The sequence below is a fragment of the Ammodytes marinus genome (genome assembly GCF_949987685.1).
Source record: "Ammodytes marinus genome assembly, chromosome: 12".
Taxonomy (NCBI): domain Eukaryota; kingdom Metazoa; phylum Chordata; class Actinopteri; order Uranoscopiformes; family Ammodytidae; genus Ammodytes; species Ammodytes marinus.
In genome coordinates this window covers 24,659,853-24,685,162 of record NC_137216.1, presented here as the reverse complement: position 1 = coordinate 24,685,162, position 25,310 = coordinate 24,659,853, and the positions used below count along the sequence as shown (strand labels likewise).

The 25,310-nt window shown below is 40.5% G+C and overlaps 2 protein-coding genes across 8 annotated transcripts in view; both read left to right on the top strand.

The window, feature by feature from the left end:
• Positions 1 to 16,884, top strand: part of LOC307258564 (mitogen-activated protein kinase kinase kinase kinase 4-like) — a 95,463-nt gene extending 78,579 nt beyond the window's left edge. For all 7 annotated transcript variants that reach the window (XM_080038148.1, XM_080038147.1, XM_080038149.1 and 4 more), the window contains 6 exons: positions 854 to 988; positions 2,103 to 2,203; positions 2,583 to 2,732; positions 11,596 to 11,755; positions 12,495 to 12,634; positions 13,689 to 16,884. In XM_080038148.1, the coding sequence (XP_079894274.1) occupies positions 854 to 988; positions 2,103 to 2,203; positions 2,583 to 2,732; positions 11,596 to 11,755; positions 12,495 to 12,634; positions 13,689 to 13,772 (770 nt within the window). In that variant the 3' untranslated portion in view covers positions 13,773 to 16,884. The remainder of the gene's footprint in view (positions 1 to 853; positions 989 to 2,102; positions 2,204 to 2,582; positions 2,733 to 11,595; positions 11,756 to 12,494; positions 12,635 to 13,688) is intronic.
• A 2,648-nt stretch (positions 16,885 to 19,532) lies between these two features.
• On the top strand, positions 19,533 to 25,097 carry LOC307258837 (interleukin-1 receptor type 2-like; the record flags this gene model as incomplete). Its single annotated transcript, XM_080038504.1, has 10 exons — positions 19,533 to 19,586; positions 21,348 to 21,444; positions 21,574 to 21,832; positions 22,541 to 22,715; positions 23,042 to 23,219; positions 23,793 to 23,885; positions 23,992 to 24,057; positions 24,187 to 24,322; positions 24,595 to 24,740; positions 24,952 to 25,097. The coding sequence occupies exons 2-10, from the start codon at positions 21,357 to 21,359 to the stop codon at positions 25,095 to 25,097; spliced, it is 1,287 nt and encodes a 428-aa protein (XP_079894630.1). The 5' UTR covers positions 19,533 to 19,586; positions 21,348 to 21,356.
• Positions 25,098 to 25,310: the final 213 nt, after the last annotated feature.

The window sequence follows — 25,310 nt, the reverse complement described above, 5'->3', positions numbered from 1 at the left end:
GATACACACGTCAGTTTCCTTCCATGGAACCCGTCATGGAAATGCCAACGTAAGAATGCCTGAAGAGAGTGCACTATTCAGAGTCTTGTCCATCCGGAATGCTTCTGACCATATACCATTCATACCATATAATGTACACTTTTGTTTACGTTGTTCACAAACAGATATGGATTTCACCTAGGCAAGGAGGTCATTATTTTCTTTTTATATCATAAGAACATAAAACTACCAAAAGAGAAACAAATTTTATAATTATTATGGTTTGCAACAGTACAGTAAAAAAGACGGGTTGGAGGCCATTTATTGTGGTTCTGTCTGCATGTATTTGCACACTGACACACGGTGTTCTTTCACATGTTGTTTTGTCCAAACTTGACCCACATTCATTCATAATCACCAACTTCCCAAAATGTTGCAAAACACTGCAGACACACATGGCGGAAGAGAAAACCCCACCATAGGGTCTTCTAAATAATAGATGTATTAATTCTGGACTTACCATCGCAACAGCAAACATGAGACTGAAATCGTTCAGACTAATGTCAAATAAAGACATGAGAATCATTGCAGGGTAGATTGAAGTCTCAGCAAGCACTCTGCAGCCAATTAGGACATTATAAGTGGCTTTTGGGGTTACTTTAAAACGACTATCAACAAAGTTTGAAGAGTTCAAAACTCCGGCAACATTTGTATGGCATGAAGAATAACTTAACTGTAAGACCAGCCTTCATCAGGGCCTGCAAAGGGTGACGATATGCAAATTCGCAAATGCAAAGTTAGCAATGACCATAGCAAATTAAAAATTTAGGAGAACTTTATATCTTTTAATTTAACCTTTTTCTATCACCGCCAGGTAAGAAGAACAAGCTCCGTGTGTACTACCTGTCCTGGCTGAGGAACAAGATTCTGCACAACGACCCCGAGGTGGAGAAGAAACAGGGCTGGACCACCGTAGGAGACCTGGAGGGCTGCGTCCACTACAAAGTTGGTAGGTCAAATTCTCACAGCCTTTGTTTTTCAAAAACTGCACTATCAGGGATTTCCCCCAAATAGTTTCGGCAAACATACAGCAAATGTGACCAGATGTCCATGTTTGGGCTTCCCTGTTTGGTCTAGGATGCATACCATGTAATTGCAACATTCTGGTTAAATTCTGACTTTGAACCATTTTTTTCTTTCTCTTTTCCTCTGCTGTAACATATCAAATGAAGGCAAAACAATTTAAGTTGTGTTAAGCTATAAGCCTTGAGAGGGTTAAGTTTGGGATCTACAGTAAACACAGCGTGTGTACAAAAAGCATTAACGTTCATCACTTATTCATTCATTAATGTCAACCCTTTAGTTATGTAATGATGGTGTCTGGTCAGCTGGCCACATTTGCTTTGTTATGTTTGCATTTTACCCATCAACAATAAACCAAGACTTATCTGCATTCAAACGGGCGACTCTTAAGTTTTACGAACGTCACTAACTCGGTTTAACATAGCAGGGGTGTATGTTTACGTGACAAGCATCCCAATGACACACGATGCAAGGAAAGCCCTTGATTAAGTAATAAGTCGATAAGGACATCGGAGTGGGCATGTTACGCCGTGTCTAAACTTCAGAATGTCCTTGGTGTTGGTATAGTGCTACTAGGCAAAGAGCAGAAATTCCTGTTGGAAACCCCTCTCCACTGACCAGAGCTGTCTGTCACTAAATCAATTTCCTGTTAAAGTTTTATTCACGTGTGTCCATTAAATCCTTGCCTGATAAAAATGTTCAGGCTGAACCAACACGTGTGGAGTTTACAGGGCTTTCCAAATTTGAAGATAAAATCAGCATTTGTGGGGAAAAGATGTTGCTTAAGTTTATCTGACAAATGAGATCGATTGGAGGAAAATGTTATAAACTAGCTTTAACCCCCCCAATTCTAACCTTCTTAATAACATGACATACTATCTGTATAGTGTTGGACCAAAAACATCTATTGTCCAACGGCTACTGTGTCTTGAGAAATCACATAACTTCTCTGCCCCTCTCGTGATTTTACCAATCAGGTGCTATGTAGTTTAAAATGATTGCTGTTGTACTAATGTTTGGTTTTGAAATTTGTTTCTCAGTGAAATATGAGAGGATCAAATTCTTGGTCCTGGCTCTGAAGAACTCGGTGGAGGTCTACGCCTGGGCGCCCAAGCCCTACCACAAGTTCATGGCCTTCAAAGTGAGTCAGTTTCAGAACAGTAGCTACTTAGCTTGTTAGCTGAAGTATGTATTGATTTAATTTAGCACATGTTTCAGGAACAGTATGACATTTCTAAAGTTAGTTCGGTGACCTGGGTATTTCCAATGCCTATGTTGTATTTATGTCTGTATTGAAATGTGAATTAATTATTTATTTTGTGACTGTATTATTATCCAGAAGGGTTTCGTAGAGAGTTATATCATTAATGTGTCGGATTCACTTTAGATTAATTGAAAACTGTTTGTACAATTGCTATCACTGAATCTCTGCCATGGCAAATATTTACTGATCTGATGCCCAGGCTGCTGCTGATTGAACAATAAGGGTTAAAAGCTGATTTCTGATGTGTTTGTTTCAGTCATTCGGTGACCTGGTGCACAAGCCCCTGCTGGTGGACCTGACCGTGGAGGAGGGACAGAGGTTAAAGGTCATCTACGGCTCATTTTCAGGCTTCCACGCCGTGGATGTGGACTCTGGGGCTGTTTATGACATCTACCTGCCTACACACGTGAGGACACATTACACATTTTATCTCACGTTCATGTTTGCTGGTGTCCCAAAAAGTTCTCTACCAGTTTTGCAGTTATGGCAAGTCTTTATGTGGCTCTGACTGAAAATGTAGTTTACACTACTGTTGCTACTTTTCTGGGCCTGATTAATGAACTCACTACGCTTTGATTTGAGTTAACAATAATAACGAATTAAACTTTTTGGTCACACTTTTTTTTAAATATTTTATTAAATTTTTGGAACATGTTAAAATAATAGAAACATAAAAAAGTTAAATGCAATAAAAGTAAAACAAATGGGATCCTCTGCAACATTTAAAGCGACTCAGATATATTGTTCTTATTTTGTGGTCCTACCCATACAGTATATAGCAGTGTCCTTTATCGGCTACTTGACGGCCTTAAACAATAAATAATCACAAAATAATGGAACAGATATACCAAAAAACGTCAACCAATCCACAATAAATAACTAAACAAAACAGAGATTCACTGGTCCAGGTCATAACCATTCGGTATTTGTTTCAGTTAAATTATTTATTTAAAAAAAAAATCAAAATTCTCCTTTTATAATGTTTACTATGTAGCGGGTACAGGTGGTTCAGATTAATTCTGCTATTAGAAATTAATCTGATGATTAATAATACTTTAATAGTTTATTAAAGTTCAAAAGGGGCACCACCATTCAGTTAAGAATGGAAAAATAATAGCAAATTGTCTCGTTTAATCAATGGTTTATTCTTAAATATTGATTACTTTAATGTTCAGTTAAAGGAATCAACATTAATAAATCCTAGTCTCAATGATCATTTCCATATAATAATGTAATCAAATAATTACTATTATAAATTTGGTAATATGATCTTAAACTCTGAAGGCTACAGAATCCTTCTACTTGTTGATTGTTGACACTCCAATAATATCCACACAAATAAATCACAAACACTTCTAGTTACAATATAAGAACATTTATTTTAAACACAATGAAACTTAAGGAAACATCCGTTTTATACGCATAAAGCAAATACACTTAATCAAAGAAAACGTCTAGAACATTGTTATTTATACAGCCATGAACCAATGTGTGTGTGTGTGTGTGTGTGTGTGTGTGTGAGTGAGTGAGTGTGTATATGTGTATGTGAGTGAGTGTGTGAGGGGGGTGTGTGTGTGTGTGTGTGTGTGTGTGTGTGTGAGTGAGTGTGTGACGCGAAGCAAGGAAAGGGACGGGGGGGAAACTCCCACGTGACTTAGGACGACAGGCACCAGATGGCGATCGAAAACAGGTTATTAATGCCACAAAATGGCTGCCGGCTAGGCTATTCTAATTCCACCCGGTAGGGGGAAGTAGCTACCACGGTTACTCAACATGGCGTCTATTTCAGAACAAAGGGCCAAGAAGAAGACTGGGGCGGGGGATTTCGAAATCACTCGCTCCTTTAAACGGGATTCTATCAAAGATCTTAACACCAATTATGTCCAATAAAGACCACCATAAGGGTTATCTAACGTGTGTGTACGTGCGTGCAGGAGAGGAAGAGGAGGAAAGAACACGCTTGAGCGCGAAGGGGGGAGAAAGAAAGATACAGCAGACTTAAAAACCACACTGCAGCGTTGAATGAAGTGACCAGCTGAACGTCCTGACTCTCCGTTGGTGAGAGGACAAACAGAGATAGATCACAGCTTGTTCAAAAATAGCAAACACAGAATCGAAAATAAACAGTATTGTTCACACTTTAAAAAGTAATGCTAAACTAAACATCTGCCCAGGTAATTATTATGCCAAAATCTCACTTGTGGGACAGCTAGTTTCCAGTAGCTCGTCGTCGTTATGGCGGGCAGCCAATCCTTTCCGGACTGGGGCTCACGAGACGGAGGCTCCGCGCCTGTGGCATTCGGGGAGCGGGTGAGGTGATCTCTGCGGTCTTCAGATCGCAGGAAAAAGGCAAAGGGCTCGCTGATTTTGTGCGGGGGGGTTTCCGATCGTAGACAACTCGGTCGGGTCCAATCCGCGGTCCGAGAGGCTGAGTTTCTAGGTAAACTCGCCTGCTTCCCGGGTGTAGTGGTTGCGGTCGGGGACAACTCGACCGGCTTACGTCCTTGGTCCAAAGGCAGGTTTCTGTTCAGTTTCTCGGTAAACCCGCCTGTTTCCTAGTGTTCTTCTGGTCGTTCCAACGGAACAGTTTTAACTCACACTGTTGTTTTAGGTATCACCGCGGCCGCAGGAGATAGTCTTCGTAAAACACGTGGTGGTTAGTTGTGGGCTGAAGAGGGCCCTTATGGGTCTGTACAGACTTGTTGTTTCTATATGGGTCAGCTAACGCCGCCACCAGAAAGACAGAATAATGCCGCGGGGGTGCTTTTGAAGTCCCGGCGTCATCCGGGGTCATCTGGGGTGGGGCTTCAGGCTAGCGTTTGGGCACACCCACCTGAAAGGTTAGGGTGTACTGCATTGTTTTGGCCGCATGGTGGCGGCATAGGGTTGTCCATAGGTTTGACCCCCTACATCCCCCCATTTTGGTCTCAATGTGGGTTAGGGGGACCTGCGTTGGGATCAAAACAAAAGGGTTAAACAGTTCATAGTTCCTGATGACAACTCGTCTGTTATAATCCATGGTCCACGATGAAGGCAACTTGGAGTGGTGTCCTCCTGTTATTTCCTGAAGGTACTTTCACAGTTCTTAGAGATTTTGGCATAAACCTGGGCAGTTCTAAAGATTTTGGCACATCTGGGCAGATGTTAACTGACTATCAAAACAATTCATAATACCACACAAATAAAAGAAAAATAAAACAAGAAAAACCAATAACACAACAGTCACATCACAGCTCTTTCCTGGGGTGTTCGCTCCTGAGTAGGGAGAAAAAGGGACAGGAAAAGAAAAGAACTGATAGCTTGGGTAGCTGGAATCAGTATGGTGATGGTGTTTGTGTCTTGCTTAAAAAGTGGTTTGATCTGTGTAATATCGTTCAATGTATTGTGTAGTACCTGTATTGGTTGCATGGAAAATGCAAATAATGTCATGATAATACAATCACTAAACGTGAACCCGAAGGCTGTCTCAAAACTATCTTGGTACATTGACAGGGACTAATTTAGATTAATTTGTAATAATACTAATTTGGTTCCTTCAGCCAAGGGATTCTGGCAAAGGATGTCATCAATAAGGAGGTTTTAACCTCTTAATGCATCCATCATCTCGATCTTAGAGTGTGTCTGGATTGAGATGGTGGAGGACACTAGGCGTACAGTGGCCCTTGGTGGGACAGCTCAAGAACATAGTTTGATAACTTAGTGATGGTATCATGATGTCATCTGAAATCAGTATGGAGAGGTTAGTGTATCTGTAGGCAGGGTTATGGATTCTAACGTGGAGACCCTGCTACCTAACCAGTGGTGGACATGCTGAGGTGTGTCCTACCCCCCTTTTAATGAGGGTGGACAGTGGTCGGGCGTCCAACGCCACTTTAAAAGGGTTTTAGTAGCTCTACAGTCCTGTGAGTACTTAAAGAAACTACCTGAGACTGCAACACCTGAGACAAAGCGAGGGCACATAAGACCATGTCTGATAGCACTTCCAGTAAAACCTCAACAAACAATTCACCCTGGAGGGTGATAGAGATGGAGCTAAGGCTCATCCTCCCTGTTAGGGGAGGCGGCTCTCCCAAGAGCCATGCTGCTGGCGTGAAAACAGGACCGGAGCTGTGGGTTGGCCCACCGAGGGGTCGGCCTGCAGTCCCTGCTGACTTGGCAGTAGTCTGGTTCTGGACCAGCAAGATTGCTGAGCGGTTGCTGAGCTCAACCGGGGGAAAAGAAAAGACTGTCAGGTCTAATCCGACGAAACATGGCAATGGTTGAGACAAAGCCTGTGAGTCAGGTGTTTCCTGGAGAAGAGTCGGGCCTGAAGTAAGAGCGTCTTCCCTCAAGGGAAGTGAGGGGACAAATGCTGGTAGCACGCTTCTGAGGGGCGTGAACCGGTTCTCTCCACTTGGCCAGGGAAGAATGCCCGTTCCGATGGCCTGTAGTGGGCTCTGTGATGATTTCACAGGAAGAAGAGAACAGCTTTTGAGCCCAGAGGCTAAAAGCTGTGAGTTCTGGACAAGCTGACTGCAGGGCTGAGTGAGTCCAGACTCATCTGGCCACAATACCAAGAGAGGAAAGTACTGAAAGAGTGCCCTTTCCTGGACATTGGTTTTCAGTAAAGCCTGTTTTGTGAAGGCTGCCTCTGAGTGTGAGTGGCTGACCAGGCTCTTATCACAGCTCACGGCCTGCACTGGTGTCCCAGGGTATGGCACTCCCCGGGCCACCGGCCTGATTACTGAGTCTGACTCCAGTAAACTGTGAACCTGCTTACACCCCCCCTTTAATGGTGAAAAGGGGGCCTGTTGGTCCATCGGTATGTCGGTTGTGACCGACTCGGATGGACTGGGGGCTCGGTTCCCTCCTTCTATGAGGTACACTGTAGCTGTAGAGGGAGAAGGTGTGAAGTCTAGTCCTGCACTAGCTGGACCCTCTCCAGCAGGCTTAGGGCCTCTGTCTGGGTCTCTTGGAGGGGGACGATTCAACTGTTCCATCAACTCTGCAAGGACTTTCCTAATAAGGCGGAGTTCAGTTTTCACCTCCTCCTCTCCAGATGACTTTGAGCGGTCACCTTTCCCCCCTTTATCATGCTGGTGGTTTTTTCTAAAACGCTTGTTAGCAGCATATTGCTTATTGTCCTGGGACTTAAACTTGCCTTGGCGCATATTGTTAGCTGTCGTACGGGCTGAGTATCGATCAGTATATGGCGAGTACTCCTCCAACAGCACCTCACAGGACCTCCTATAGCTCTCTCTAACCCTTGACCGCTGTGCCGTCAGAAAAGCATGAACACTTCGAGAGGTGGTCTTCCAAAGGAGTTTTACCTTCTCTTTTTGGGTTGCGTGCGGCAAGTCAGACACACATTGCGCAATCTCACGCAGATAAACTCTAACATCAGCATCTCTCCCCTTTGGGTCAAATCGCTCTAGATCCTTCGCCAGAGCATCCAGTTGTTTCCAACGCAGGCCTGGGGCCCTGTGTCTATGGTGGCGGTGGGACCGGGTACCAGAGCGGTTGGAGCGATGCTGGGACCCTCGTTCACGATCAGGTGAACGGGAAGAAGAAGAAGAAGAAGAAGAAGAAGAAAAACGCTGCTTTGCCCTGGGTCTATGATCAGGTGACCGGGAAGAAGAGTGGTGTTTGGACCTCCGTTTACGACGGTGTGAATAGGTGTACCACTCCCTCTCTGGTGAAGAAGCACAAGAGGAAGACAAAGAAGAAGAAGAGGAACGCTGCTTTGCCCTGGGTCTATGATCAGGTGACCGGGAAGAAGAGTGGTGTTTGGACCTCCGTTTACGACGGTGTGAATAGGTGGACCACTCCCTCTCTGGTGAAGAAGCACGAGAGGAGGACAAAGAAGAAGAAGAGGAACGCTGCTTTGACCTGGGTTTACGATCAGGTGAACGGGGGTCACGCTCCCTGGAGGAGATGGGCTCACCCATATCTCCCTGTTAGGACATATGAGTTTGCAGAAAAGACAACAACAACGTCCCCGGTTAGGGACTGAAGTCACTTCACAAAGTGTTAGTTTTAACACCCTTTTTGGAGTTCCAAGACTCCAGTTATTTTCCAAAGAAAATATCCGTATATCAAGACGCACAGAGGAATTATACCATTTGTGACTTAGAACCAATTTTCTCAACGGAAAAATGTATATACCAACACGCACAGAGGGACACTCCACTCTGTGACTCACCAACAGTTTTTCAACGAAAAACTGTAACGTATATCAAGACGCACAGAGGAATTATACCATTTGTGACTTAGAACCAATTTTCTCAACGGAAAAATGTATATACCAACACGCACAGAGGGACACTCCACTCTGTGACTCACCAACAGTTTTTCAACGAAAACTGTAACGTATATCAAGACGCACAGAGGAATTATACCATTTGTGACTTAGAACCAATTTTCTCAACGGAAAAATGTATATACCAACACGCACAGAGGGACACTCCACTCTGTGACTCACCAACAGTTTTTCAACGAAAAACTGTAACGTATATCAAGACGCACAGAGGAATTATACCATTTGTGACTTAGAACCAATTTTCTCAACGGAAAAATGTATATACCAACACGCACAGAGGAATTACCACCACCTGTGACTCACCAACAGCTTTCCAAAGACAAGCTGTAAATATATATCAAAACGCACACGTCTGTGACTTACTACCAATTTCCCAAAGAAAATTGTATATATCCAACGCACAGAGGAATCAAACCAGTCTGTGACTCACCAACAGCTTTTCAAAGAAACACTGTAAACATATATTAAGACGCACAGAGGAATCAACCATCTGTGACTTACAACCAATTTTCTCAATGGAAAATTGTATATATCAAACGCACAGAGGAATTTAACCGCCTGTGACTAACAATCAGCTTGTAGTATTATACTTTTTATTTATTTTGATTCGATATGCTAATTCAGCTTACTGGACAACTGTGTTTTAAAACTACTGTTATTTAAGCGTTATAGGGGTTAAACAAAACCATTATGAAAAATCTCAATCAATCTGAGGCAGATTTATCAGACCATATAACTCAACAACTAACACTATCTTAGACACAACTTAGCACACAGTGTAACAAAAACAACACAACTAGACTTCAGCCTTGGCAGTTCCAATTTCAGACAAAACAGAGTTAAGCTCTATTCTATTTTTTCCAAAATTGTAACCACAAGTTTCACAATCATTTGTAGGAATACTAGTAGGAGAATCAACAATTCAACAAGCCTCACACGGGGGCGCCAATTATGTAGCGGGTACAGGTGGTTCAGATTAATTCTGCTATTAGAAATTAATCTGATGATTAATAATACTTTAATAGTTTATTAAAGTTCAAAAGGGGCACCACCATTCAGTTAAGAATGGAAAAATAATAGCAAATTGTCTCGTTTAATCAATGGTTTATTCTTAAATATTGATTACTTTAATGTTCAGTTAAAGGAATCAACATTAATAAATCCTAGTCTCAATGATCATTTCCATATAATAATGTAATCAAATAATTACTATTATAAATTTGGTAATATGATCTTAAACTCTGAAGGCTACAGAATCCTTCTACTTGTTGATTGTTGACACTCCAATAATATCCACACAAATAAATCACAAACACTTCTAGTTACAATATAAGAACATTTATTTTAAACACAATGAAACTTAAGGAAACATCCGTTTTATACGCATAAAGCAAATACACTTAATCAAAGAAAACGTCTAGAACATTGTTATTTATACAGCCATGAACCAATGTGTGTGTGTGTGTGTGTGTGTGTGTGTGTGAGTGAGTGAGTGTGTATATGTGTATGTGAGTGAGTGTGTGAGGGGGGTGTGTGTGTGTGTGTGTGTGTGTGTGTGTGTGAGTGAGTGTGTGACGCGAAGCAAGGAAAGGGACGGGGGGGAAACTCCCACGTGACTTAGGACGACAGGCACCAGATGGCGATCGAAAACAGGTTATTAATGCCACAAAATGGCTGCCGGCTAGGCTATTCTAATTCCACCCGGTAGGGGGAAGTAGCTACCACGGTTACTCAACATGGCGTCTATTTCAGAACAAAGGGCCAAGAAGAAGACTGGGGCGGGGGATTTCGAAATCACTCGCTCCTTTAAACGGGATTCTATCAAAGATCTTAACACCAATTATGTCCAATAAAGACCACCATAAGGGTTATCTAACGTGTGTGTACGTGCGTGCAGGAGAGGAAGAGGAGGAAAGAACACGCTTGAGCGCGAAGGGGGGAGAAAGAAAGATACAGCAGACTTAAAAACCACACTGCAGCGTTGAATGAAGTGACCAGCTGAACGTCCTGACTCTCCGTTGGTGAGAGGACAAACAGAGATAGATCACAGCTTGTTCAAAAATAGCAAACACAGAATCGAAAATAAACAGTATTGTTCACACTTTAAAAAGTAATGCTAAACTAAACATCTGCCCAGGTAATTATTATGCCAAAATCTCACTTGTGGGACAGCTAGTTTCCAGTAGCTCGTCGTCGTTATGGCGGGCAGCCAATCCTTTCCGGACTGGGGCTCACGAGACGGAGGCTCCGCGCCTGTGGCATTCGGGGAGCGGGTGAGGTGATCTCTGCGGTCTTCAGATCGCAGGAAAAAGGCAAAGGGCTCGCTGATTTTGTGCGGGGGGGTTTCCGATCGTAGACAACTCGGTCGGGTCCAATCCGCGGTCCGAGAGGCTGAGTTTCTAGGTAAACTCGCCTGCTTCCCGGGTGTAGTGGTTGCGGTCGGGGACAACTCGACCGGCTTACGTCCTTGGTCCAAAGGCAGGTTTCTGTTCAGTTTCTCGGTAAACCCGCCTGTTTCCTAGTGTTCTTCTGGTCGTTCCAACGGAACAGTTTTAACTCACACTGTTGTTTTAGGTATCACCGCGGCCGCAGGAGATAGTCTTCGTAAAACACGTGGTGGTTAGTTGTGGGCTGAAGAGGGCCCTTATGGGTCTGTACAGACTTGTTGTTTCTATATGGGTCAGCTAACGCCGCCACCAGAAAGACAGAATAATGCCGCGGGGGTGCTTTTGAAGTCCCGGCGTCATCCGGGGTCATCTGGGGTGGGGCTTCAGGCTAGCGTTTGGGCACACCCACCTGAAAGGTTAGGGTGTACTGCATTGTTTTGGCCGCATGGTGGCGGCATAGGGTTGTCCATAGGTTTGACCCCCTACAACTATACTGTCTGTACCATGTTTTGAAGTTTATTCATTGAACACATTTAAGAAGAATATCACACTATCACCATATTGTTTTATTTTTCCCCCTACAGATCACTAGCAGTATCCAGTCTCATGCCATCATCATCCTGCCCAACACGGACGGCATCGAGCTGCTGGTGTGCTACGAGGACGAGGGCGTTTACGTCAACACCTACGGGCGCATCACCAAGGACGTGGTGCTGCAGTGGGGGGAGATGCCCACCTCAGTGGGTGAGTCAGTCATAGCACTAAAAGACACAGTTAGAGCACCCCCTAATAGAGGCTCAGTCCTCAGAAGAAGCAGACCAAGGGTTCGAATACGGCCCGTGGTCGTTCTCTGCAACTCATTCCTCTCTCTGCCCCATTTAATCTCTGTCTCTCCTAACTCTCTAATAAATAATAATAATAATAATCTCTAAAAAAAAAACACATACACACACCTTACACTTTTTCTTTATACATTTTTTGTAGATCAGTGCTCCTTGACTCTTTCCTTTATTGATGTGATGTCCAACTTTCAACCCTTCTTTACATCTTTTATACACTGTATCAATTAGCTAAGAATTGAAGTGGTTACATTTGATTTATTATGTATTTACATGGCCTGAGAAGTTAAACTTATCCAGCATTTCAGCAGACAAAATGCAAACATAAGAAGAGGAGAAATGCATTAAAATTTCATTATGTAATGTTCAATCAATTTCCTCAATGATTTGTTGATAATAGATTAATCGTTGAACACCTGCTAACACAAGCCACTTTGCGTCGATCATTCATCGTCTAGCTGCAAAACACACGCACGCACACACACACACACAGTAGAAAGGTTGGGGAGCAATCTGCAGGAGTGGAGTGCATGTTCTTTATCATTAGAATCAGCATCAATTACATTTTAATACCTTTTTAAATGTGTCTTTTTTATTTTTTTTAAATGTCAGTTTATGGGTTAACTTAAATACCTCTCTTGCAGCCTACATTCGTTCCAACCAGATCATGGGTTGGGGGGAGAAGGCCATAGAGATCCGCTCGGTGGAGACGGGCCACCTGGACGGCGTCTTCATGCACAAGAGAGCCCAGAGACTCAAGTTCCTCTGTGAACGAAATGACAAGGTGGGAACCTCAATTGAGACATTCTTAACTAATACGTCATTGTGTGTACGCTGGAATAAGTTACTCATCAGTACTGGCATCAATTACTTTAAATAGGATCATGATTCTTTTAAATTAGAGATATTCCAGCCAGCTCCTGAATTGTTAGGACAACAATCAACATGCAGGGGTGAGGAAACTTATTTTTTATTACACAACAACAGAAATGTCGGATGCAACGATCACCTAAAGTCCCTGAGGTCTTCCAAAGATGCTTTCTGGTTCCTCTGCTGGTTCAGCCGTTCTACTGTGGAAGTAACTTCAAGTGGCTATTTAGTTCCTCTTCCCTCCATTTTGCTGGCACGTTTTGACTAACCAGAAGTAAAGGAATAGAGGGGATATTTTTTCCCCTGTCTGCGGTCCCTGGCTGTGTGTCTTGTATGGGAAATGATGAGCTTTCTAGCATATGTAAATTACATTTTTGGAGAATATTTGTTAGGATGCTCATTCTTAGTCATTAAAAAATATGTATTTATTTGGTTTGTTCAGCTGAGATAAAAAAAAAAAAAAAAGGAAATAAGCTGTGAGTCATTATTGGGAAATGAAGTGAGAAAAAAACACAACTGTAAAATGGAGAGATCAAATCTGTCCTGGTCTGAAAGTTGCAATTAATTATAATTCTTTATATATCAAACTCAAGTTCATGTTAAAAACTAATTTTGAATAGGTAAAAAATCAGTTACCACAGAGCTTGATCAGGATATCAGTGGTATTAACCCTCTAACCCAGAGCTTGTCGTAAACCACAACTGCATAGTTTGAATGGATTATTTAATAACAAAAACATAAAGTGTTTTGCTCGGGAAAGCTAACACCAGTGCCATTCCGATGCTGTCTTTGTTGCGATCGTAGCCCTTACAGAAGGTATTATATCCATCCTGAAACTTGTGCTTTTGAGGAATGATGGTGTTCCATTCAGGATTTCTTGTGTTCAAATTCAACCTGCAGGTAAATGGAGACTGTGATAGTTCCTAGTAGTTAATTCTCCCATCTGTCTGTGTCTCTCTGTCTTTTAGGTTTTCTTTGCCTCTGTTCGGTCCGGAGGCTCCAGCCAGGTCTACTTCATGACTCTGGGCCGAAGCAACCTGCTCAGCTGGTAGAGGTCCATGCACCTTGCTCTCTCTCTCCTCCTTCTCCTCATCTTCCTCATTGTCCTCCACCTTCGCTAACACTGGATCTCAGAAACCCACCGTCGATGTCTTGTCAGCTATCGGACAACCAAAAAGAAGAACGATAAAAACCACAATGACCAGCCCCTTTTGGAGCAGTGGACAAACAATGACTTCAACTTTTCCTCTGGGCCCCGCCTGCAACACACTTTCAACCGGTCAAGTCCAGGAGTGGTTACCCACTGAAGTACCTGAAGTGACGGCTACAAAATGGAATCAATGATTAATGAATATATGAAAGGAAGTAGAAACAAAGTAAATGTGAATTTAAGAAAAGGGAGCAAACAACTTTTTTGTTTCCCTCACCGTTTTTTTTTTTTGGTGCTCGTCAGATTGCGATGGAATAGACTTTGTACCTCCACATAATTTCTGTGCCCCTGCCTGGGCTGGTTAAGCAAGCTTGAGGTCGAGTACAGCTACCACTATCATTTCTGTTGTTACTACTACTACCTTCTGCAGGTCTGCATCTTGTAAGAATGCCCCATGTTCCTGCCCCACCGCCCTTTCTTATTAGCGTTTCAGAAGGCTGGTGGAGTCGGAAGTCTGTTATATTAATGCTACAGTAGTGTGTGTTAATGTACTTCTGTTTGGTCCAATTACTGCTGACATGCTGGTTTGAAGTTGAGACTGTCAGCCTGGGGATTAACTTAAAAAAAAACTCTGGAGCCAGCCGTCATGGTTACAAGCAGGTGATAGGGGTCTAGTAGTTGAGTTTCTACTGTAAGTCTGTTCTGATGGGAGTCGACAGGAGGGGTGTGTATGTGTGTTGTTGAAAGTATTGTGTTGTACAGACAGGTGCTTTAAAAAAGGGGGATGATAGAGAGAGAAAGAGACGTTGAAGGAGGTGGATTTCAGAATAGTATTTTTTGAATTATTACTATTACTATAATTATTATTATTATTCCTTGAAGATAAGTGTAACTATGTGGAGTAAAAACATGTCTTTTACCTTGTTTTTTTTTTTAAAGATTTACGCACATTCACCCACAGTCCACAGTTTGCTTGCTTTAACTCTGAACCCCACAGTAGTGCAAGGTGTGTTTGTCTAAGAGGAAAGTAAAAGTGGGTGCGCCGGTCCATAAAGTAAAAAAGTTAAAAGGTGTCTATGTACAATAAAATGTCATCAAATCTTCCAGATAGTGTCAGTGGTCATGTTTCTCCCCCTCACAGGTCAAACATGACGTCCTTAAACACATCTCGGGTAGGGCCGGGCGGTCGGCCAGTGTCACTCAACCTCGAGAAACTTTAACTGCTGTGAATAGTCGGATATAATATGAAGAAAAAAAAGATTATAATGGAGTGATAAAGTTGTGTAGAAAGTTCAGGATGTATGTGTTATGCGCGCGCAGTCGGAGAGTTCAGTCTCATCGACAAATTGGATTTTTCGTGGCAGACAGGTTAAAGCATGGTCAGTTGGTTTGTTTCTGCAGAGGAGTTTTTTTTTTTGTGGAAGGCGGTTTTCTATATTCCATTTTCGTCATTTCAAATCACTCCATTTTTCCATTTGTATGAATGCAATGCACTAAGTGTCAAGAATGTAGAAAGACGTATTACTGTGTGGTGGTCCAAGGCATGAGATGTTTTTGCTTTGTATCTTGTCACAAGTGATCAATACTAGATGTTCAACAATTTGGAGTTTAGTTTAGCCGAATGAAAAGCTGCAGAACCAGAGCCTCTACGTCAGGTGTAGATATTTTCCCGGGGGGCCATTCTGTATTTGTTTTGCAACATTTTCCACAAATGTGAGAATCTGTCAGGAGCAAATGCCTACAGTGTGTCAGAGCTGAGGAGGGCTGAGGAGTACTGCATGTGTAGGTCAAGCACTCTTATATCAAATGAGGACATGAACCTACTCAAGTCAACACACAGACTCTGAATGTCAGTGTTACTGTGATGAAGTGTCACAAAACATGCAACACTGAGCAGAACTTTTCCCCCCTCGGCTGTTTGTGAAGAAACTGAAGAAGGAAACCCACTTTTTCCCAGAAGGAGTTGCTTTCTCTATTTTCTGCCCCCCCCCACACTTCCTACTATAGCTACTATTTAAATTGTCTGTATATGCGAAAGACTGAGCAGCAATCTGCAGCATTAAGATCGGCCAAGATGGATTTTCCTCCATTTCCACAGCAACTCTTGAAAAAAGGTGCAAAGGAGACCAATTCGTGCTCTCACTTAATGTCGAAACATTTCCTAGTTTTTCCCCTGACGATAACAACTACACAAATAAGCAGTATCTTGGCTCGTAAAAGGTTACTGCCCGACTGTCACAAACCCCCCCACTCATACAGACAAGCCGTTTGGACCTGTCTGTGTGTGCAGTAGAACCCAGTGTGTGTCTCTCCTATTACATCAATGCCTTGACGAGTGGCTGTATTGACTTCTTGAAACAATTGTGGTTAATATTGATATTATTAAGGGGCTAAAATAGAAGAGCTGTAAGTCTATATCTGATAAGAAAAAAAGCAGTCGCTTGCCGACTCACATTGGAAAAAGTGCCAATATGGCAGCATTTAAAATGTGTAAACCTATTGTTATTAAAACCACTTCTTGGAAATCCTTTAAAAAAAATCACTTGAAGCATTGTGTATTCTTAAGTTTTAGAGCTAGTTGAGAAACGTAACAATAGTTTCTGTTGTTTCTGTAAGTCTTTGTAAACGTAACTATTCGACTGCAGTGGTTTAATATTGTTACGCTCACCTTAGGTGGATAAAATGTTTACAGAGGCAATGTTTTGTTACACTTATGCGCATCATGGTATTTATTTAATGCATATGCGTATTGGTTCTTTAATTCTTTGTTTTTTCTTTTTGAGCCCGGTCTTTGTTGGATATTTCCATTCGTCTGTCATCTCCCCCAGCCCCACTTAATAACCTACTTACAAAACAATAAAGAAGAAGCGAGTTGTTCATTTCAGGTATTGAAATAGCGCTGCTTCAACATGGAAACATTGCAGTAACTTTCCCTGCAGGCTTGGACGAGAGGCGACGTGTTTTTTTCCTCTGCTGTGTCTGCCATGCTACTCTAACTTATGTCCTCTCTGTGTGTGTGACAGGAAGTCATGTATTTTCCTGAAGGTTTTTTTCTTTGAATAAACTTTAAAAGTAATTTTAAAAGAAAATGGTGTCTTTATCTCTGAAATACGTCTGCTGCGGTTTGTTACCCAAGCACATGCTAATATGTTGAAAAGAACCATGTTGTAACCGGGTTGGCTAACTGAAACAGTCACTTAACACGTCAGTTGCACGTTTTGGTTGATTAAAAAAAAAAATATCTGCCACTTCACAAATCTATGGAAACCACATATACATTGAACCCTCAATTTGCGGCAAATGATATTCTGCTCAAATGACATGTAAACGAGCCAGCTATTCACAATGTTGAATTAGCCATTAACATGAAAGGGGGAATATCAATGTGTTGAAAATTTTGACTTCTTGTTGAGTCCATCCTGTGGTGTTAATATGTCTGAACTCGGTATGACTAGGTGTCTATATTGAGATGAAAGGAGAAGTTAATACAAATGTTATTTTCTGATGGTGTCTTATGTAAGGTCTCCTTTATGGCATCAACAGTTTTGTCTGGTAGGGGTGATTATTTATTCATTTTTAGCCCTAAAGCCAAATTTGGTGCAAGTGGCAGAAAGTGAATACATCTTGATGTTATTCTGATGAATTTCATCTCAGTTTGTGTGGCAATGTGGAAATGTGACAAGATTACAACACTGTGACACTTAAAACATGGTCTTCTTTAGATAGAACATTATGAAGGAAAGCTCTGATAAAAATCCACTGTCAATTATATTTGATGTATTAGATAACTTATTATTGCAAGCCATCATCTCTATATTGCACTTGACCAACAAAAAAACACACATCTGTGGCTCATGTTGTACAAAAGTTGATATTGTTCTCAACAGAGATTGATACGGCTTACACATACAGTATTTCTGGACATTTTCTTCACTATTTCCAAGCAGGGTAGGATCATTTGGTTAAAGTACAGTTACATCACTTTAGTCATAGTTTTGGTTGAGGTTTTTGGTCAGGATCTCCCTTACTATTTTAAAAACGCAGCGTGGAGTTTGTCATACATTGGTGATGAAACTGGCATTTATTTTCTGTATCATTTATTGAAAGAAACAGGTCTTCAAATCTCCTTCGTAAGACATCTTTTTAAACTATGCTCATATTAACGATTGCATCACAAGAGTATTTCATACAAAGATGCCCCCACAGTAGAGAACCCACCGTCGATAGTTTATGGACAGATATGCGTCCAGTCGGGCTTACAGTGTAATATACTGATACGTTGACTGGCTGGGAAGGTGAATTCCTAAGATTTTGAAAAACAAAGCAGGTCTGTCAAACTGTTTAGTCATCATCGGTCCAGTGACATGGAGTATCAGGATATCACGGATAATGGGGCGATTTGGAGAATTCCCAAAACATGCAACACCTCCCGCTTTCTCGGCAATGAACTTGTTTTGAAAGGCCTGTTTTTGCTTGCTTATTGCTCATGTTCTATTAAGTGCTATTCAGTTTTGCCAAAAGACAATAATAAACAATTCAATTTCAGGTAATGATACAACTCTTCACCGCAGAGACTTAGACATAAGCTGAATTTGACGAGGTAAAAGTTCACGTTGCCTACTTTGTTTTGAGTAAATGTCATGATGAGAATCCATCATCATTATCATCTTAAATAAAACGTGAGTGGTTCAGATTAGGAAATAAGGGTTAGTTTTAGAATGGCGTGGGCTTAACAGACCGCCATTCTCCTCAAGTATGTTTCAGGCCTGAATACACGTCTCATCATCTAAGATAACTGCAAAGCAAGTTGTTTTAGGTGCAATTGTAAAATTATCAGCAGCAGAAAGCAAGGGATGTAGTTCTTCATGCAGGGTTTTACCATTGCTTTTTTTGTAGCCTTTTGTCTATATGATTATGTTCTTTAAGAGTTGCAAGTATAGTGAGTCCTTAGTAACCACTTTCCTAGTCAAGGGATTGTTTCCAAAGCATCATTGAAGAGAGCTCAAAATGTCTGCATGCGTATGCCAATATTGGAATATGCCCAGTCATGATCAATATGTCAGCCAAACTGAGTAGTGCACAAGAATGCACAATGGTGGACTCTATAGTTTCTACCTTGGGAGATGACTGAACAGTGAGTCACACTACTGTTTAAAAGCGGCTTTTAAACATTTATTTACAAAGGGAAGGTTAGCTAAGCATCATGTTTTTCTTTCAATTATATATGTCTGTCAATTATGAAGAAATATCAGAGAGGACATGTATGTGTTTATTCTTGAACTCAAACAAAGGACATAGTCAGCCACTGACGCAACAGGCAGATGATGTCATAAGAAAAGATATACGACTGTCATGAACATTTGTAAAACTAGACCTCTGCCCTCTCTTTTTTTATTTTTGAGAGAGAGAGGCAATAACCGTACCATTTCTCCCAGGATGGACAGTATGTGTAAATGGGAGTAAGTGTGTGTATATACTGTGTATGTGTGTATTTTAAGAGTCAGCAGACATGAGTGGTGAGCTGTACAGTACACTGCGTTACATTGGGAAACCTGAGAATTTTCCAATCACAGAGGGGTGGGAACCTTGAAAAGAGAGCGCAGGTTCCCCCTGAGCCGACAGCTAACTGACCACATGCTGCTACAGTCGACCTGGTCCCCACATCTGTCTGTTAGCACTGTCACACTGCCGGGGCTGCCACGCTCACTTGCACACCGTGAGTACATTGGCCTGCTTGCCTTCTATCTACAATAATACAATTTTTAAATATGTATATTTGAATGCATTCTTTTAACATTGAGTTATAGCCTCTCTTGAATACATACTGAATGTATTTGTATTGGCTGATTTAATCTATCTATCTATCTATCTATCTATCTATCTATCTATCTATCTATCTATCTATCTATCTATCTATCTATCATAACATTTTGAATGTGTATATATTTTAATGCATTCTTTTAACATTGCGGTATAGCCTCTATTTTTGCACCACTGATATTTCTGTAGTTTGAAATCTGATATTCAACAGTTTGAGATTTGCCCGGAAATTATTTGACAGTATTTGTACATTATAGAACATACTAAAGTACTTGTGTTTATTCTAAATGGAATCGGTCAATAGTGAATAAATACATATGTATATATTAAGTTGTTTGTGTAGGTCAAACACTTTTAGCATAACAACTAAAATGTAATATTTACAGTAAATGGAAAGGCAGAGATAGTATTGAAATATAAAGTGCTGAAATTGTCTCTTTAATTATCTGTTATCATCCAAACACCAGTATACTGTGTGTGAATTCACAATTAGAAAACAAAAGTTTTTTAAAAAAGAAAAGAAAACAGCTCCAATAGGATATTATTTGCTTACGACAATATCCAATGTGTAAATTTTCCATTCCATCCCATAAACATGTCACGCTTTGGGCATTGTGACACGTGTGTTTACATTAAATTTACAACAATGACACACCCAGAGATAGTATGAATGGGATTGCCTTTTGATGACACATTGATTCTAAGTTTTTATAGGGGAAAGGTTTTTGTTAGAAACCTCCTGCACGCTTTCAGATTATGACGAGATTATGGAGAGAAAATGGAAGCAGAAGTGAAAATCATCTTGTTTCCAAGGAAATTATGATTTAACTTTGCGGAATAATTTTGCTGCACGAACTCCCTCCTATCTGGCAAAGCCTGTTAAAGAATAACATCACAGAATAATGAATCATTATAGAATTTTCAGAGTCTACATCTAGTAGTAGAATATACGTAAATAAAATATGGTACGAAATACTTTACTACACTGATACGGTTAGAGATAACGCTTACACCTAATGAACATTATTTAAAACATTTTATGCATATACTATCTTAATAAATTCCAGACAACTATTCTATATAAAACAAGTTTTTCATGTTTGTTTTTTAAATGCTAAAGGTTTGATAAGAAAAACAGGTCTATATTTGTCATTGTTTTAAATAATTAGTTGAAAACCTACAATGCTTTCTACCATTATGCTTAGTATTAATTTATCTGACCTATGATATCAGTGGCCTCAAACCAGTTTATGTGACTCACCCCTATAGCTATTGGTTAACTGCTGTGGTTAAATTTGGCTGTTGTGCGTGGGGGTGGGATGAAAAGCAGTGCCGGCGTTTCAATGACGATTCTTGTGATGTCACAAGTTTTACAATCTATAAAAGAGCTCAAACAAAATCTAGATGTCATTAACACTATAAGCTCCTTTAGGTAACAACATTTAGCAACTTCAATAATATTTTTTTTGTTGAGAAAAGTGGCAATTTGTTATTCTTACTGTGAAAGACATTCCTCTGGTTTGATCTTCTCTTACACTCCTTTAACTTACATGTATTAAACCAAATACTGCAACTACAAATCCAAATTGACAATAGTAAGACATTACTGCACGTTTTGTCAGTGGTTATTCAAATCCAGATATTTGTGTCACTGCAGACTGCCATCATGGTCTGCTGCTTGGCATTGACGCTTGCTGTGATCCTCATCGAACACGTTTATGGAAGACCTCCACTACATCCTCTGCCTATGAAAGGTGAGCATGCAGTGTGATTTGGTGAAGGCAACATGAAAGGGATCAGGCAGGCTTACCTCACACTTTTAGCTGTACAATATGTTGCCGTTAACCTAAAGATGAAGTTTTAAAGTATTGTTTCCATTGTAGATGGCTGCTACATGGTGTCTCCAGAGTTGAAGTTATTCAGAGTGGAGGGCGAGGCCATAATCCTCTCCTTCCCAAAGTTCATCAGAGTGCTGGCAGTACGCAACATCGGAACCCCTGACTCAAAGTACTTTATCACCAAGGACGACGGGGTAGGGGATGTGGCCTATGATGGAGAGGGGCGTGTCCAGCATCATAACAAGCAGTTGTGGTTTCTCCCAGCTCAGCCGTCAGACTCAGGGGAATATGTCTGCACTTACAGGTAGGAATTAAGACTACTTAATATCATGGACATATAAAGAAATTTAACTTAATACTAAACGGAGGAAGGCAGATACTTAAATTTGACAATCTTGCAACCAATCAGTGACAAGACATTTATTTTCTAGATTTGTTTTCCAAGGCACACAGTTGATACATTCTTATGTTAGTTAAGTTGTAATGTTGAACAGTTGAACCCACTCCCTAAGAAATGCAATCAGACAAAGGACCATGTAACTAAAATCAAAACTATAAAAAATAGATTTTTCCAACTATTTGTAATTTGTATGTTACTAAAAGTTTTTCTATGCCACTTCTTATATGTGCTTGTGTTTTATAAAATATTATATGGAAATGTAAAAGTAAATTACTTGATGTTCAGACTTATTCTGAAAATGCAGAACATCTCTCTTTGGTGAACCTCTTTTTTTCCAAAGTTCGTCCTTTCTCTTGCCTCAATAGAGAGGTTGAGGCCAGAGTGTTCAGAGATTGTCATTATGAAATTTCAACATATTACCAAAATACTGCAGTAAAAATTAGCTGGCTAACACTGTCCCATTTACATAAATGTTTTTCATGTGCATTGTCCTAATAAATAGACAAAGAAATACAATTCAAGTGATTAGAACTGTCTAGCTAAGAATGAGTTATTAACTACACCGTCTTCTTACCTGAGATGTAATAAGTCTGTACTCATTTTTGTCTCCAGAAATGAAACCTACTGTGTGACTGGAAGAATGTCGCTACATGTGTACGAGTCCAGTTCTGTCGACATGAAGAAACTGTCCTATCCAATCCCAGCTATAGTGGGAGAGAGGCTGACATTTAAATGTCCATACCTGAGTGACTTCAACAAGACAGACAGTCTGATAGAATGGTATAAGGTGAGAGGAAAATAATTTGTATACTGGCTGTTGATCAACACCAACAGTTAAATACTAGTTTGTTCATTTACTGATATTTGAAACATGTTTTGTTTAAATTGTATATAACTTTTGTAAAACCATTATTTTTTTCTTACACTGAAAACCTGACTTAATGTGGTACACTAAAAAACTCCAATTTAACAAAGACTTTTAAAGTGTGTACAGCACCAGTTGTGTAACCATTTGGAGCATGGGAGGCCTAGGCTGGATCGAACCCTCAACCCTTTCAGTGTTAATGCCTTGCTCCTTTCCTGTGAGTGACACATTATGTTGCTTCCTTACAGGGCTCCAGCCTCACTACCATACAGCTAGGTTTGGAGGGCTCCTTCAGCCAGGACAAAGGTAACCTAGTGATACCTGCTGTGAAGGAATCCCATGCAGGACTCTACACCTGTCAGCTCAAAGTGCCTATCAATGACCAGGAGTACAAAGTCAGCAGAGTCTTCCTTCTCCGTGTGCGAGGTGGGTGAACATAATTTTTTTTAACAACCTCTGAGTAGGCTACATCCGAGTTGTTATCCAAAAAGTTTTTAGCAAAAGTTTTATTTTAAAACCTAATTATTAATACTAAAAAGAAACTGACCTGTATTGAATACTATCTATCATTAGTGTCAGGTATAAATGCATGCTTGATTAAGCACATAACTGATGAGAAGGTACTTGTTTTTGCGCAATCATGTTAATGTCATTCATGTATTTGTAATCGTTAAACAAATATACTTTAATTTATATGAAGTAAAGACACAAATTGAACTACAAACCTAATACAAAAAATAATAGGAAAAATTATTATACATCACCAAATATTGAGATAATATGGTCCTTGGTTTTACTTCCTCACAACACCACTAAAAATCATTAGCATGCCCCGCCCCCTACTGGTCTAATAGGTGTAACACACTGACTTCGCTTAGCCGTGTTTCTGTGGAGTTTTTGCAGTTCTGGTCCATATTACCTGGCATTAAATATTAGTGTAAAATATTCATTGTTGCTGGCATTTGAAGACTCAATTTGTTTGTATGTGTGATCTTTTAGACCTTGCAATCCCGACTTCTACTACAGTGCCTGACCCCTCCACTACCTCTAACCCAGGGCTTATCAACAAGAGCAGCTACAGCACTGTTCACAGTGAGTTTTTGTTTCTTGTTTTACTGTGTAGAAACCAAATACCCTAATAGGGAAAATATAACTGAGGTTACTGATTAAACATGTTTATTAATGTCTTATGTCTTAGCTCCAGTAATTCAACCACCTGTCATTGTCTCGCCACTGAATGGAACTATATACGAAAGTCTGCACGGTGAGTGAACAAAAATTATAAAGTTCTATAATATCAAATATTATCGTAAGTGCATAAGGCTTTAATAGATAGATGGGATCTTTAGATTCAACAAAAGTCTAATGCCAATGCATCTATGGTTTTGCTTAGGTTCAGGACTGGAGATGTTTTGCAAGGTGTTCACTGGATGTCAAATGGCAAATTCCACTGTGGTCACATGGTTGGTCAATGGCCAATCTGTGGAGTTATCATACCTTGATGAGCGGGCTCTTCAGGGAGGAAGGAGGTACTTGTTCATTTGTTTTTTGATCGGTATTTCTTCTCAGAATTTAAACTGGTTGTCAAAACAAATCTGCTAGTTTAAGTGCTGGTTAGGAAAAGTGGGAACAAGCTCCTGTACTTACTGACCAGAAAAAGATAACTACTTAACTTTAAATTACTTTGATAACTACATTAAACTTAGTCATTTTAAAATGCATTCTGAAAATGTTGAACTAGACTTGTGAGACAATTCAGTCACAACGTAAACAAATGGATATGTCCGTCTCAATGTTTTAGGGTCACCAGGGTGTCTGAAGGCTGCCAGATTGAGTTGAGGCTAGTTGTTATAGCGATGACAGAAGAAGACGTGATGACGGAGCTGAAGTGTGTCACTCAGAACCAAGGAGGGGGACAGGAAGTTGTCACACAGCTTAAACTTGAGGGTAAGCAACTTTATTTTTTCTTTAACAAATAAGTTTGTTTGAAACCCGTCTGATTGTCTTGCTTGTGTTTCTTACCCAATCTGATTATATATGACAATTCTGCCTTTTTGAAATGATATATCAAATATAGTCAACCCACATTTTAAAATACTGGAATTATCCTGGAGATAGATGTGGAGAAACATGCATTTACCTGTCTCTCTCTTCACAGACTCCACGTTCACATGGCTGGTGGTAGCTGTGGTGGCCGTCTCCTGCTTCTTGACTGTGGTTTCGGTCTTCCTCTATGTCCTCCTCAAACCGTACAGGAAAAAGAAAATGGATTACTTTCTGGCTCGGCAGAACAGCACCTTCTAACTCTGCTAGTGTACATACTCCCTCTAGAAACAGACATTATTCAAAGTGTTTGCTGTTACAAAAAATGTGTATTTCAAGGCACTGTACAGGTGCATAAAAAAAAGCATCAATCAATGAAAATTGTTTTGTTTCTGGAATAATTCAAAGAGTGACACTTTCATATATTCTAGATTCATTACACATAAAGTGAAATTAATCTGGAATGACATTTCT